We start from the raw sequence: 15,373 nt of genomic DNA, 5'->3' as shown, positions 1-15,373 counted from the left end.
CATGTCTCCGCCCAGCTCCGTAAAACGTCTCCTCCCAGCTCCCAGACCCCTCCGTCTGCGTGTCCCCCTCCCGTCTCTGTCCCTCCACCAAACTGGTCCCTTATACCAATCCAGCTATGTTTGGGACTGTTTTATGTTGTGTCGATTATGTTTTATATTGCTTAACATTGCTTAAAAGTTTGGCTTATAGTGGGACTGGGTGAATTCTTCTGGTCGAAGGTGTGTGAAAATGGTGGAATGGCTCTTGCTCTCTCTGTTTGTCCCTGTGTGAAGAGACTACTATCCATAATAAATGTAGCCCTTTGTATTTGTTTGTCTCTCCTTCCTCCACTCCGCTCCGTCACTCTATCAGGAGCAGCACAAACAGGTAGAGGACCCAGGAAGGGAGGTGAAGAAGGTTCGTAAGGCCCGTAATCGCAGACAGGAGTGGAATATGATGGCTTATGACAAGGAGTTCCGCCCCGATACCAGACTAACCCCCTCACCCTATCACGGAATGTCCTCCGAGGGGTCGCTATCACCCGATAACAGGTGAGCCCAGAATCAATTAATTGGTATTTTTCCACATTTTGTTACGTTACAGCTTTATTGTAAAATGGATAACATGATGTTTTTTTTCTTGTCCATCTACAGACAATACCCCATTATGACAAATCAATCACAGGTTTTTGGAAATGTTTGCACATTTATATATTACAAAACATTTAATATATATATAATTTACAGTTGAAGTCGGAAGTTTACATACACTTATGTTAGAATCATTAAAACTCGTTTTTCAACCACTCCACAAATTTCTTGTTAACAAACTATAGTTTTGGCAAGTCGGTTTGTGCATGACACAAGTCATTTTTCCAACAATTGTTTGCAGACAGATTATTTCACTTATAATTCGCTGTATCACAATTCCAGTGGGTTAGAAGTTTACATACACTAAGTTGACTGTTCCTTTTAACAGCTTGGAAAATTCCAGAAAATTTTGTCATGTCTTAAGAAGCTTCTGAAAGGCTAATTGACATAATTTGAGTCAATTGGAGGTGTACCTGTGGATGTATTTCAAGGCCTACCTTGAAACTCAGTGCCTCTTTGCTTGACATCATGGGAAAATCAAAAGAAATCAGCCAAGTCCTCCAGAAAAAAATGGTAGACTTCCACAAGTCTGGTTCATCCTTGGGAGCAATTTCCAAACACCTGAAGGTACTACGTTCATCTGTACAAACAATAGTACTGGAAGGAGATGCGTTCTGTTTCCTAGAGATGAACGTACTTTGGTGAGAAAAGTGCAAATCAATCCCAGAACAACAGCAAAGGACCTTGTGAAGATGCTGGAGGAAACGGGTCCAAAAGTATCTATATCCACAGTAAAACGAGTCCTATATAGACGTAACCTGAAAGGCCGCTCAGCAAGAAAGAAGCCACTGCTCCAAAATCGCCATAAAAAAGCCAGACTACGGTTTGCAACTGCACATGGGGACAAAGATTGTACCTTTTTGAGAAATGTCTTCTGGTCTGATGAAACAAAAATAGAACTGTTTGGCCATAATGACCATCGTTATGTTTGGAGGAAAAAGGGGGAGGCTTGCAAGCTGAAGAACACCATCCCAACCCTGAAGCACGGGGGTGGCAGCATCATGTTGTGGGGGTGCTTTGCTGCGGGAGGGACTTGTGCACTTCACAAAATAGATGGCATCATGAGGGAGGAAAATGCTGTGGATATATTGAAGCATCATCTCAAGACATCAGTCAGGAAGTTAAAGCTTGGTCCCAAATGTGTCTTACAAATGGACCATGACCCCAAGCATACTTCCAAAGTTGTGGCAAAATGGCTTAAGGACAACAAAGTCAAGGTATTGGAGTGGCCATGACAAAGCCCTGACCTCAATCCCATAGAAAATTTGTGGGCAGAACTGAAAAAGCGTGTGCGAGCAAGGAGGCCTACAAACCTGACTCAGTTACACCAGGAGGAATGGGCAAAAATTCACCCAACTTATTGTGGGGAGGTTGTGGAAGGCTACCCAAAACGTTTGACCCAAGCTAAACATTTTAAAGGCAATGCTACCAAACTTCTGACCCACTGGGAATATGATGAAAGAAATAAAATATGAAATAAATCATTTTCTCTACTATTGTTCTGACATTTCACATTCTTAAAATAAAGTGATGATTCTAACTGACCTAAGACAGGGAACTTTTACTAGGATTAAATGTCAGGAATTGTGATAAACTGAGTTTAAATGTATTTGTCTAAGGTGTATGTAAACTTTCGACTTCAATTGTATAGTACCAGTGAAAAGTTTGGACACACCTACTCATTCAAGGGTTTTCTTTATTTTTACTATTTTCTACATTGTAGAATAGTGGTGAAAACATCAACTATTAAATAACACATGTAATCATGTAGTAACCAAAAAAGTGTTAAACAAATCAAAATAGATTTGAGCTTCTTCAAATAGCCACCCTTTGTCTTGACAGCTTTGCATACTCTTGATGTTCTCTCAACCAGCCTCATAAGGAATGCTTGTCCAACAGTCTTTAAGGAGTTCCTAATTATGCTGAGTACTTGTTGGCTGCTTTTCCTTCACTCTGCGGTCCAACTCATCCCAAACCATCTGAATTGGGTTGAAGGTGGGTGATTGTGGAGGCCAGGTCATCTTATGCAGCACTCCATCACTCTACTTCTTAGCCAAATTGCCCTTACACAGCCTGGAGGTGTGTTGGGTCAGTGTCCTGTTGAAAAACAAATGATAGTCCCACTAAGCACAAACCAGATGGGATGGCGTATCGCTGCAGAATACTGTGGTAGCCATGCTGGTTAAGTGTGCGTTGAATTCTAAATAAATCACTGACATTGTCACCATCAAACCACCCCCACGCCATCACACCTCCTCCTCCATGCTTCACGGTGGTAACCACACATGTGGAGATCATCCAGTCACTCACAAAGACATGGCGATTGGAACCAAAAATGTAAACTTTGGTCTCATCAGACCAAAGGACAGATTACCATTGGTCTAATGTCCATTGCTTGTGTTTCTTGGCCCAAGCAAGTCTCTTCTTCTTATTGGTTTCCTTTAGTTGTGGTTTCTTTGCAGCAATTCTACCATGAAGCCCTGATTCATGCAGTCTTTTCTGAACAGGTGATGTTGAGGTGTGCCGTTACTTGAACTCTGTGAAGCATTTATTTAGGCTGTAATTTCTAAGGCTGGTAACTCTAATGAACTTATCCTCTGCAGCAGAGGTAACTCTGGGTCTTCCTTTCTTGTGGCGGTCCTCATGAGAGCCAGTTTCATCATAGCGCTTGATGGTTTTTGCGACTGCACTTGAAAAACTTTCAAAGTTCTTGAATTTGTCCACATTTCTCTTTTGCTTTTTTGAGCTGTTCTTGCCATAATATGGACTTGGTCTTTTAGCAAATAGGGCTATCTTCTGTATACCAACCCTAATCGTCCAAACTTTTGACTGAGAACCTTCCAGAAGGACAACCATCTCTTCAGCACATCACCAAATCAGGCCTTTATGGTAGAGTGGCTAGACGGAAGCCACTCCTCAGTAAAAGGCACATGACAGCCTGCTTGGAGTTGCCAAAAGGCACCTAAAGGATTCTCAGACAATGAGAAACTAGATTTTCTGGTCTGATGAAACCAACATTGAACTCTTTGGCCTGAATGCCAAGCATCACATCTGGAGGAAACCTGGCACCATCCCTACAGTGAAGCAAGGTGGTGGCAGCATCATGCTGTGGGGATATTTTTCAGCAGCAGGGACTGGGAGGCTAGTCAGGATTGAGGCAAAGATGAGCGGAGCAAAGTACAGAGAGATCCTTGATGAAAACCTGCTCCACAGTACTCAGGACCTCTGACTGGGGCGAAGGTTCATCTTCGAACAGGACAACAACCCTAAGCACACAGCCAAGATAACGCAGGAGTGGCTTCGGGACAAATCTCTGAATGTCCTTTAGAGGCCCAGCCAGAGCCCAGACTTGAACCCGGATGAACATCTCTGGAGAGACCTGAAAATAGCTGTGCAGCAACGCTCCCCATCCAACCTGACCGACCCGGAGAAGATCTGCAGAGAAGAATGGGAGAAGCTCCCCAAATACAGGTATGCCAAGCTTGTATTGTCATACCCAAGAAGACTGAAGACTGTAATCGCTGCCAAAGGTGCTACAACAAATTACTTAGTAAAGGGTCTGAGTACTTATGTAAATGTGATATTTCACTTAATTATTTTTAATAAATTAGCAAAATATCTGAACCTGTTTTTACTTTGTCATTATGGGGTATTGTGTGTAGATTTGATGGGGGAGAAAATTTAATACATTTTTAAATAAGGCTGTAACGTAACAAGATGTGGAAAATGTCATGGGTCTGAATATTTCCGAATGCAATGTACATGTGTCATGAATTGTTCAGTGACTGGCCAGCCTTCAGCGTGCTAAAGCACAGCCTAGCTCTCTTCTGCCCTCTGTTGGGTAAAATAAATGACCCCTCCTTACCCTCACTCTCCTCTCCTAGGTCTGTGGCATCAGACATGGGCGAGCTCTCCTACCCATCCAGCCCTAACCACCCCTCCCAGCCCCCCTCTGCCCCCCACCCCATCGACAGTGTCCCCCACCTCACCCAGACACCACAAACCCAGTCCTTAGACAGGGGTGGGTACCCCCGACCTAACCTCCCCTCTGGTGTAGTCGCTGGGGGAAGACATATCGCCTCTCTGGGGCGCACTCAGCACCCCCACGCACCCCCCGCCTCCTCTGAGGGGGGAGCACTCAATGGACCACGGCAGCAGTCAGTCAAGGACTGCAGGGCATATGGGTAAGAACACCACATAGAAATAGAATCATCGAACACTAAATTGACTGTGAATGTCGATTCTAGGAATTCTAATTCTCGAAGCCTTTGTAATTCTAGAAGAATATCTTTGACACTGACATTTGACATAACATTTCATTTGATTTGATTTGATTTTAGTTTTAAGAGGTTTGATTGAGCCAACAGATTTGCCCAATGTTGCCAATTCGTGTCTGATTGTGTTCTTTTTATCTCTCTCTCTCTCTCTCTCTCTCTCTCTCTCTCTCTCTCTCTCTCTCTTTCTCTCTCTTTCTCTCTCTCTCTCTCTCTCTCTCTCTCTCTCTCTCTCTCTCTCTCTCTCTCTCTCTGTCTTTCTCTTCCTCCTACCTTTAGCGGCCAGCCATCAGCCATCCCCGAGTACTTCACCCCCCCTGCCCCTCCCCCTCCCCCCCCCCTCATCCCGTCCGCCCAGACTGCCTTCGACTCCACCTCGTCCTCCCCCATTCTTCCCCCCGGGGCCGTGGCGGTCTTGCCCCGCCCTTACAGTCCCTCCCCTACTCCCCCCGCCCCCCCTGCCAACTATGTCCCCTCCCCCTCTCACGCCCCCTCCGGTGCCCCTCCCGCTGCACCCCCTCCTCCCCCACCTGGTCTACCCCCCTCCCATATCCTGTCTCTGGCTCACGCCATTGGTGGAGAAGCTCCTGCCACCAGGAAGGGCCAGATGCCGATGATTCCGATAAGCGACGCTCGCAGTGACCTGTTGGCTGCCATACGTAGAGGTGAGAAAGTTTGGGGGGGAGGGGGGTGTGTGTGTGTGTGTGGGGGGGGGTATGTTTGTGAATGTGTTTTTTTTTCTTGTTTAAGTTTGTTTTCGTGTTTGTGTGTGTGTGTGTGTGTGTGTGTGCGCTTAGGTGTGCTTCCGATCAGCAATGCTCGCAGTGAACTGCTGGCAGCCATACGCAGAGGTGAGACCGATAGAGGGTATGTGTGTGCGTGTGTGCATGGATACATGTGTATCCGCTTGTGAATGAGTACATTTAGCGTATGTGAAATGGCTAGCTAGTTTTCGGTGGTGTTGCACGATATACTGAAACTTCGGTACTTTGTTGATACTGGAACATGAAAACCGGCTCAGTACTAGAATTTCTGTTACTTTCGGTACTTATGTCAAATGTGTCACGTTGTATACTTATTTAGAGGATCAAGTCTGTCTATCAGCGCAGCGGATGTCCTTTATAGCGCCAGAGCACTGTGCCTGCTCCACTTACTCATTGCTAGCTCTAGCCTGTCCTGAGGAACCACTGCACTCACTGGGAGTCTGGACTGCATCATGTTGGCTCACCACTTATGCTGCACAGAATGTTATCACACTTGAATACTGCATCACGGCATGTAGAAATGTTGAAAATGTTTATTACTGTTCGCAAAACAATGTCTATAAAGGCTAGAACACTTTACAATGCAAGAAGATACCGGTAACTTCCAGCGTTGTAGGCTAACTTTCCTTGCTAGCTTTGTTTGTCATAATATGCAAACCATAATGTAAATTATACTGATTTCAAAGCTGATTGTCACCAAAAACTTTATTCGTTCACATCGCCTCCCTTGCATCATTTCTCTCCCTCCAACTGACTTGAGTGCATGTGCCTCTTAAATAACCTCAACACTGGGTCTTGAAGAGACACCGCACACTTTTATGAAATAAGAAATTGCTTCTTCTATGAAAATGTTGTTGATCAGTACAATAAAATAAGTCCCAAATGAATGGGACACAGATTTTGTCATCTGCAGGCCCTTGATTTACCCAGTTTATCAATAGAGATTTACCATTCAAATAAATAAATTACCGTTATGTAGTAAGATTGATTGCAGAATTGTATAATTGGTGTATTAATGTGTACATAGTTGCCTGAAATATTGACATAAAAAATGTGTAATGTAATGATATTGAACTGAAAAGATTACCAACGATTGAACAGAGCAGTAGCTGAGTTTCTGTTTATCTGTATCGAGTATCATGATGGTATTGAGTATCGTGATACTAAACCTGGTATCGGTATCGAAGTCAAAATTCTGGTATCGTGACAACACTAGTTAGCTGTGTGTTTGTATCTTCCCTTTTGTGATGAGACCTAGAAGAAGATCATTCCCCTTAGAAGCATTGCTTTGGTGGACTGTAGGGTTGCAAAATTCCCAGGTTTTTCCAGAAATTCTGGTTGAAAGATTCACAGCATTGTGAGGGGGAAAAAACCTGGAAACTTTCTGAAAGTTACAGGGATTTTGCAACAGGTAAGGCTGCTTCTGTGGGTGATACGCTGTCCATGTGTTCAGAGGATCTCTGGTTCAAGCCCAGTGAGGGACAGGGACGGAAGCAATGCTGTTACACACACACAGCTTCATATGTATGAATCTATCTAACCCCTCACTCCCTCCTTCAAACCTTCCCTCCTTCCATCTCTCCAGGTATCCAGTTGAGGAAGGTCCAGGAACAGAGAGAGCAGGAAGCGAAGAGAGAGCCAGTTGGAAACGACGTGGCCACCATCCTATCACGTCGCATCGCCGTCGAGTACAGTGAATCAGATTCCGACTCCGGCGGGGAGGACAACGGGGAGTGGTCCGACTGAAATGGGTCAGCGGTCAATAGGTTAAGGGGGACAAGGGTTAGGGGTCAAGTGGAGGTGCTTGTGAGGAAAGGGTGTTCAAAACTTTATTCAAAATTATTGAATTCAATTTCTGTTGCCCACCACACACACACACACAGACTTTAAAGGGATAGACCAACCCCCAACCTACCTAACTCCCCCTCTCTAGCACATTGTTGTGTGCTTGAGTAGTATTGCTAAACACACTACATGACTTCTACTCAAGCACTATAACACAGTCAATCAAGCAATGCTATAGTAGAGGACTGCAGTACATACCAGTGTACAGTCGTGGCCAAAAGTTTTGACAATGACACAAATATTAATTTTCACAAAGTCTGCTGCCTCAGTTTGTATGATTGCAATTTGCATATACTCCAGAATGTTATGAAGAGTGATCAGATGAATTGCAATTAATTGCAAAGTCCCTCTTTGCCATGCAAATTAACTGAATCCCCCAAAAACATTTACACTGCATTTCAGCCCTGCCACAAAAGGTCCAGCTGACATCATGTCCGTGATTCTCTCGTTAACCTCTTGACGGTCGCCTAGGATAGGGGGCGCTACAGCGATTTTAAAAATAAAATAAAATTGTGCCTATTTTAAACGGCCTCCTACTCAAACTCAGAAGCTAGGATATGCATATAATTAATACTTGTGGATAGAAAACACCCTAAAGTTTCTAAAACTGTTTGAATGGTGTCTGTGTATAACAGAACTCATATGGCAGTCAAAACCCCGAGACCGATCGTAACAGGATGTGGAATTCTGAATTGCGGACTCAACTTCATCACTTTGCCTATAAATCACACCGTGAGCAATGGTTCATTGAGCACTTCCTATTGCTTCCACTAGATGTCCCCAGTCTTTACAAAGTGGTTTGAGTCTCCTACTGTGAAAACTGACAGAATGAGAGGCTGTGGAAAGTGGTCACATGAGGAGGGCCATCACCATTATGACGCCGGCGCCCCTGGCTACCCTCCCCTTTCGAAACGTTTAGAAAGACAATGCAATCGTCCCCCTTGAATCTTATTGGAGCTCTGGTTGAAAAAGGCCCTAAAGACTTATGTTATACAACGTTTGACATGTTTGAACGAACCTAAAAAAAAAAAAAAAAAATTATTGAAAGAGGAGTCCCGCGGCCGACGGAGCTTTTGGAGCAGCCTTCAGAACGCGCTAACAAGAACAAGCTATTGGGACGTAAAGGATTAACTTTTTTCAAACGAAAATACATTTGTTGTGGACCTGGGATTCCTGGAAGTGCTTTCTGATGAAGATAATCAAAGGTAAGGGATTATTGACAATAGTATACAAGAGTAGATTTGATATGCGATTGTTCCAAGATGGCGCTGACCTGCAACGGTAGCCTATTTTTCTGAGTATCGCATCCCCTTTTATCGCAAGGTGTGATTACCCAGTAAAGTTATTTTTAAATCTGGCATTGCAGGTGCTTTCAAGAGATGCTAATCTATAAATCTTAGAATGACAATATTACATTTTAAAAATATTTTCGAATAGTAATTTAGTAAATTGTAGCGCTATTTCACCGAACGCATTTGAGGGAAAGTAGTTAGTCAACGTTACGCGCCGATGTAAAATGCTGTTTTTATATATAAATATGAACTTTATCGAACAAAAGAATGCATGTATTGTGTAACATGATGTCCTAGGAGTGTCATCTGATGAAGATTGTCAAAGGTTAGTGCTTTCGGTGAATTTACTAAATTACTCAAGATAAACGTTCACAAAAAACATAATTATTTTAAGAATTATAGATACAGAACTCCTCTATGCACTCGCTATGTCCGATTTTAAAATAGCTTTTCAGTGAAAGCACATTTTGCAATATTCTGAGTAGATAGCCCGGCATCACAGGGCTAGCTATTTAGACACCCAGCAAGTTTAGCCCTCACCAAAGTCAGATTTACTATAAGAAAAATGTTATTACCTTTGCTGTTCTTCGTCAGAATGCACTCCCAGGACTTCAACTTCAATAACAAATGTTGGTTTGGTTCAAAATAATCCATAGTTATATCCAAATAGTGGCATTTTGTTCGTGCGTTCAAGACACTATCCGAAAGGGTAAAGAAGGGTGACGCGCCCGACGCGTTTCGTGACAAAAAAATTCTAAATATTCCATTACCGTACTTCGAAGCATGTCAACCGCTGTTTAAAATCAATTTTTATGCCATTTTTCTCATAAAAAAGCGATAATATTCCGACCGGGAAAGCGTGTTTACGTTCAAAGAGAGAGAAAATAAAAACATGGTGTCGCCCCGTGCATGCGCCTCAGTCTGATGGTCCTCTGATAGAGCACTTACCAAAGGCGCTAAAGTTTTTCAGCCAGGGGATGGAATTACATCATTCAGCTTTTTCCCGGGTTCTGGGAGCCTATGGGAGCCGTAGGAAGTGTCACGTTACAGCAAAGATCCTAAGTTTTCAATAAACAGAGCCAAGAAGCCCAAGGAATGGTCAGAGAGGGCACTTCCTGTACAGAATCTTCTCAGGTTTTTGCCTGCCATATGAGTTCTGTTATACTCACAGACACCATTCAAACAGTTTTAGAAACTTTAGGGTGTTTTCTATCCAAAGCCAATAATTATATGCATATTCTAGTTTCTGGGCAGTAGTAATAACCAGATTAAATCGGGTACGTTTTTTATCCGGCCGTGTAAATACTGCCCCCTAGCCCTAACAGGTTAACACAGGTGTGAGTGTTGATGAGGACAAGGCTGGAGATCACTCTGTCATGCTGATTGAGTTCGAATAACAAGACTGGAAGCTTCAAAAGGATGGTGGTGCTTGGAATCATTGTTCTTCCTCTGAAAACCATGGTTACCTGCAAGGAAACACGTGACGCCATCATTGCTTTGCACAAAAAGGGCCTCACAGGCAAGGATATTGCTGCCAGTAAGATTGCACCTGAATCAACCATTTATCGGGTCATCAAGATCTTCAAGGAGAGTGGTTCAATTGTTGTGAAGAAGGCTTCAGGGCGCCCAAGAAAGTCCAGCAAGCGCCAGGACCGTTTCCTAAAGTTGATTCAGCTGCGGGATCGGGGCACCACTAGTACAGAGCTTGCTCAGGAATGGCAGCAGGCAGGTGTGAGTGCATCTGCACGCACAGTGAGGCAAATACTTTTTTGGAGGATGGCCTGGTGTCAAGAAGGGCAGCAAAGAAGCCACTTCTCTCCAGGAAAAACATCAGGGACAGACTGATATTCTGCAAAAGTTACAGGGATTGGACTGCTGAGGACTGGGGTAAAGTCATTTTCTCTGATGAATCCCCTTTCCGATTGTTTGGGGCATCCGGGAAAAAAAGCTTGTCTGGAGAAGACAAGGTAAGCGCTACCATCAGTCCTGTGTCATGCCAACAGTAAACCATCCTGAGACCATTCATGTGTGGGGTTGCTTCTCAGCCAAGGGAGTGGGCTCACTCACAATTTTGCCTAAGAATACAGCCATGAATAAAGAATGGTACCAATACATCCTCCGAGAGCAACTTCTCCCAACCATCCAGGAACAGTTTGGTGATGAACTGCCATAAAGCAAAAATGATAACTAAGTGGCTCGGGGAAAAAAAACATCGATATTTTGGGTCCATGGCCAGGAAACTCCCCAGACCTTAATCCCATTGAGAACTTGTGGTCAATCCTCAAGAGGCGGGTGGACAAACAAAAACCCACAAATTCTGACCAACTCCAAGCGTTGTTTATGCAAGAATGGGCTGCCATCAGTCAGGATGTGGCCCAGAAGTTAATTGACAGCATGCCAGGATGGATTGCAGAGGTCTTGAAAAAGAAGTGTCAACACTGCAAAGAGTCAATATTTGCATCAACTTCATGTAATTGTCAATAAAAGCCTTTGACACTTATGAAATGCTTGTAATTATACTTCAGTACTGCATAGTAACATCTGACAAAAATATCTAAAGACACTGAGGCAGCAGGCTTTGTGAAAATTAATATTTGTGTCATTCTCAAAACTTTTGGCCACGACTGTACAGTACAACACTACAAAAATCTAGAACTCAACTTCACTTTGCTGAAGTAAACTAAATGAAATGGTCTGAAATGGAGGGAAGGGATTAATTGTAAATACATAGAGGAGCACAAGTGAGGAAGGGAGATGAAAGGTGGGTGACACATTCATGTTTTATTTGGTTATTCATTCAGTTATTTATTTTATATGGCACATAAATATGCAAATATGTACCCATAGTAACTAACACTAAGCATTAGAAATGTCAGATAGTTGCCCTCGATAACGCTAATTCTAGAAGACAGACAGACAATGTTCCGGTGGATTGTCACTGCAACACATGAGGGGTGGGTGTGATGCACCCTGGGATACCATAGTGTGTGAAACTGCATAGGATCCCTCTTAACAACTCAACACCATCCACCTCCTCTCCACTTGTAAACAACAACAAACTCATAAAACAAAACCCAGCTCATAAAATAAAATAAAATACCAGTGTGCAGTGCTTTTAAATATGGCTTTACACTTTAACACAAGTTTTAAAATGAATGTTTTAAGATGACACTATAGGTTTGTATCAGCAACATTTACTCTATATGGGAGTGAACGGACATACTAGTTCAGTATGATGCAGTGAGTTGACGTATTTTCAAGTGCACATTTTTTCAGGGCATGTGGAATTGTGAGTAATGAATTGTGTGTAATCAGTCTCAATATTAGACAAGGTTCATTATATCTATACTCAAGCCTCAGCTATTTGTTTGCTATATGAAGTAGCATTGTACAGCTGCCTAGCTAACTCATCTAACGTTACTCATGTCGTCTCAACAACGTTTAAACAACAATTCAAACCACTAGACTTTGCTGACTTTATTTGTTTGTTAATTCTGTATTTGCTCAGTGGTTTTAGTGCAGGGGTATCAAACTTCTGGCCCACGAGACAAATGTGCCCCCCGAAATGATTTAATGTGACCCCTAGGGCAAAATGAGTTTGCAACCAAACTATAATCAGGGATGATCCCTGATCATAAGGCTTTTAATAAGTACAGGTTTTAAAATGAAGAAAGAAAGACATTGAGAAAAGACACGCGCTGAATATACTTTATTTTGCGTTGTTTCAACGTGACACGGGATAAGAAACAAATTAAAAAGGACATTGCACCTTTAAAATATATCCCAACTGAACATAAATACAGTATGAGTAAGTTGAATTATAAACACTGATCTTATGTCAGTTTTGTGGTTTTAGCCCTAATGGTAAGGGTTGGGGAGGCTATGCTGATCCTACATAAGAACAACTGGAATGTGATAACAACAACAAAAAATAGCAACAAACATTGTAGTTTCATGACAACAAAGTTATAATTTGCATTCTAAACTAGAATGTCTTGGAACTATTAGTGCCAACATGGTAAATATACAACTTCTAAGGCCCAGTCTCAAATTATACCATATTCTCCATGGAATGCACTACTTTTGATTAAATACTACTTTGTACTATAAGTAGTGCGCTAGCATATATGGAGGATAGGGTGTCATTAGTAGCCGAAGTCAATATAACTCAAACCAAGTCAATTTAACTCATTATCTCTAAAGCTGTATATAACTAATATTCTGTGTTTTAAATGAAATTGTATAGAATTTTGGTAAGAAACTGCTTGTAAAGAATTTGGGTATCTAGATAGAGAGAAAAAATGTCTGTATTACACGAAATAAACTGTAGGCAAAGTATGCATGTATTAATAGCTAATAATAAATGTGAAGGAAATTCTGACTGTGTAGCCTACTTATTGAATTATTTGAGGAGGGATGTGGTGGGGGAAGAAGTCTTCCTGCATTCTGACAAAGAAGAAATTAATAAATTATATATATATACACAGTTGAAGTCGGAAGTTTACATACACTTATGTTGGAGTCATTAAAACTCGTTTTCCACAAATTTCTTGTTAACAAACTATAGTTTTGGCAAGTCGGTTAGGACATCTACTTTGTGCATGACAAGTATTTTTTCCAACAATTGTTTACAGACAGATTATTTCACTTATAATTCACTGTATCACAATTCCAATGGTCAGAAGTTTACATACACGAAGTTGACTGTGCCTTTAAACAGCTTGGAAAATTCCAGAAAATGATGTCATGGCTTTAGAAGCTTCTGACAGGCTAATTGACATCATTTGAGTCAATTGGAGGCGTACCAGTGGATGGATTTCAAGGTCTACCTTCAAACTTAGTGCCTCTTTGCTTGACATCATGGGAAAATCAAAAGAAATCAGCCAAGACCTCAGAAAAAAATGGTAGACCTCCACAAGTCTGGTTCATCCTTGGGAGCAATTTCCAAACGCCTGAAGATACCACGTTGATCTGTACAAACAATAGTACACAAATATAAACACCACGGGACCACGCAGCCGTCATACCGCTCAGGATGGAGACGCGTTCCGTCTCCTAGAGATGAATGTACTTTGGTGCGAAAAGTGCAAATCAATCCCAGAACAACAGCAAAGGACCTTGTGAAGATCCTGGAGGAAATGGGTACAAAAGTATCTATATCCACAGTAAAACAAGTCCTATATCGACATAACCTGAAAGGCCGCTCGGCAAGGAAGAAGCCACTGCTCCAAAACCGACATAAGAAAGCCAAACCACGGTTTGCAACTGCACATGGAGACAAAGAAACACTGTTTCCATCAGTTGTCGCAATAATAAATTCACCTCTGTCAAACAGATACCATTTTTTGTTGATCTTTTAGAATATTTGTCTTATAGCTGATGTTTCCTTTACACATGTAGCAATGTTTTTTTTGCAACATTGCTTTTATCGGGTAAACCTGGTTCAATGGAAACCTGCCTATTTATAGATGTTTTTTTGGCAGGCGTGTCTTTCCAACATTACAACAGGGTTCAGTGGCTTCATCATCAAACATGACCACATCTTCATCATCACAAAGAGTAAGAAATATGACACTGTCATTAAACAATAACCCACCTTTTTTTGTGCTATCAAGCAACAGGCCGCAAGATTCACATTGCGCCAGGTTTCTGTCTCTAGGTCATTTACTGCTTGTTTATACGGAGTTATCTTCTCAATTTCACACTCCTTAACACACAGATGATACCAATGCAACATGGGACACTGGGTCCTCATCACAATTTCTGAATTCCGGTGTTCAACTGCATGTTGGAGAGAAACTGGAGGGAGGGTTCACCTGGCCCTGGCCGACAGGCCAGCATTTCACAGCCACAAATCATTCAATGGAATGCAGGCTGTAGGTTTTATCACCAAGCTGTCATAAATCAATTGCCAGTGCCAAGGCCCAACTCAGTCCCACAGACACAGATGAGAGAGTAATTACAAACTTTATTTGATGCATAAACAGTATTAAAACATAATCTTGCAATTTTCCACCATACATTCCATCATTCAAACAGGGTTCAGTGGCTTCATCATCCAAAAATGTCCACATCGTCTTTAACAGCGAGTCACCTATATTTTATAGTCTCCTCTTAATGTTTGTCATGAAAGGGGAGAAATATGTCACTGGATGTGTCCGAAATGGCACCCTATTCCCTACGTAGTGCGCTACTTTGGACCAGACTCCTATGGGCTCTCTTCGAGCGTCACTGTATTAACTCTAGTGTCATGTCATAATAGTCTCTGCATCGTTGTGTTAACCCCGTCTGTGTCGCAATGGTTCGTTCCGGTTAAATTCCTTGAAGTACCCAGGTCCATTCTGAGATTAGGGGTTAGGAGGGGGGTCACTGATTAGTCATTTCCAGGGTTATTGAGTTGATCGCAGAAGGGTCATAAGGTGTGTGTGTGTGTGTGGGTGTGGCCCGTGACTCAGTGGTAAAGAGGTAGTGATATAATCACCACCTGTGCTATCTAGCATATAGAGGCGCTCCACGCACATGCACACATACTCAAACACACACAGCACCCTGCTACAGATGGAGGACT

General features: G+C 42.4%; 1 protein-coding gene across 2 annotated transcripts in view; it reads left to right on the top strand.

The window, feature by feature from the left end:
- The window catches only part of zgc:109889 (WH2 domain-containing protein), a 75,702-nt gene extending 62,516 nt beyond the window's left edge, over nt 1–13,186 (top strand). For both annotated transcript variants that reach the window (XM_082977559.1, XM_045721866.2), the window contains 4 exons: nt 353–531; nt 4,515–4,814; nt 5,184–5,569; nt 7,254–13,186. In XM_082977559.1, coding sequence (XP_082833685.1) covers nt 353–531; nt 4,515–4,814; nt 5,184–5,569; nt 7,254–7,414 — 1,026 coding nt within the window. In that variant the 3' untranslated portion in view covers nt 7,415–13,186. The remainder of the gene's footprint in view (nt 1–352; nt 532–4,514; nt 4,815–5,183; nt 5,570–7,253) is intronic.
- Nucleotides 13,187–15,373: the final 2,187 nt, after the last annotated feature.

The sequence above is a fragment of the Salmo salar genome, chromosome 07 (genome assembly GCF_965601325.2).
Source record: "Salmo salar chromosome 07, fSalSal1, whole genome shotgun sequence".
NCBI lineage: Eukaryota > Metazoa > Chordata > Actinopteri > Salmoniformes > Salmonidae > Salmo > Salmo salar.
Note: the sequence above shows the minus strand (reverse complement) of the source record. Positions and strands in the feature narration are given on the sequence as shown.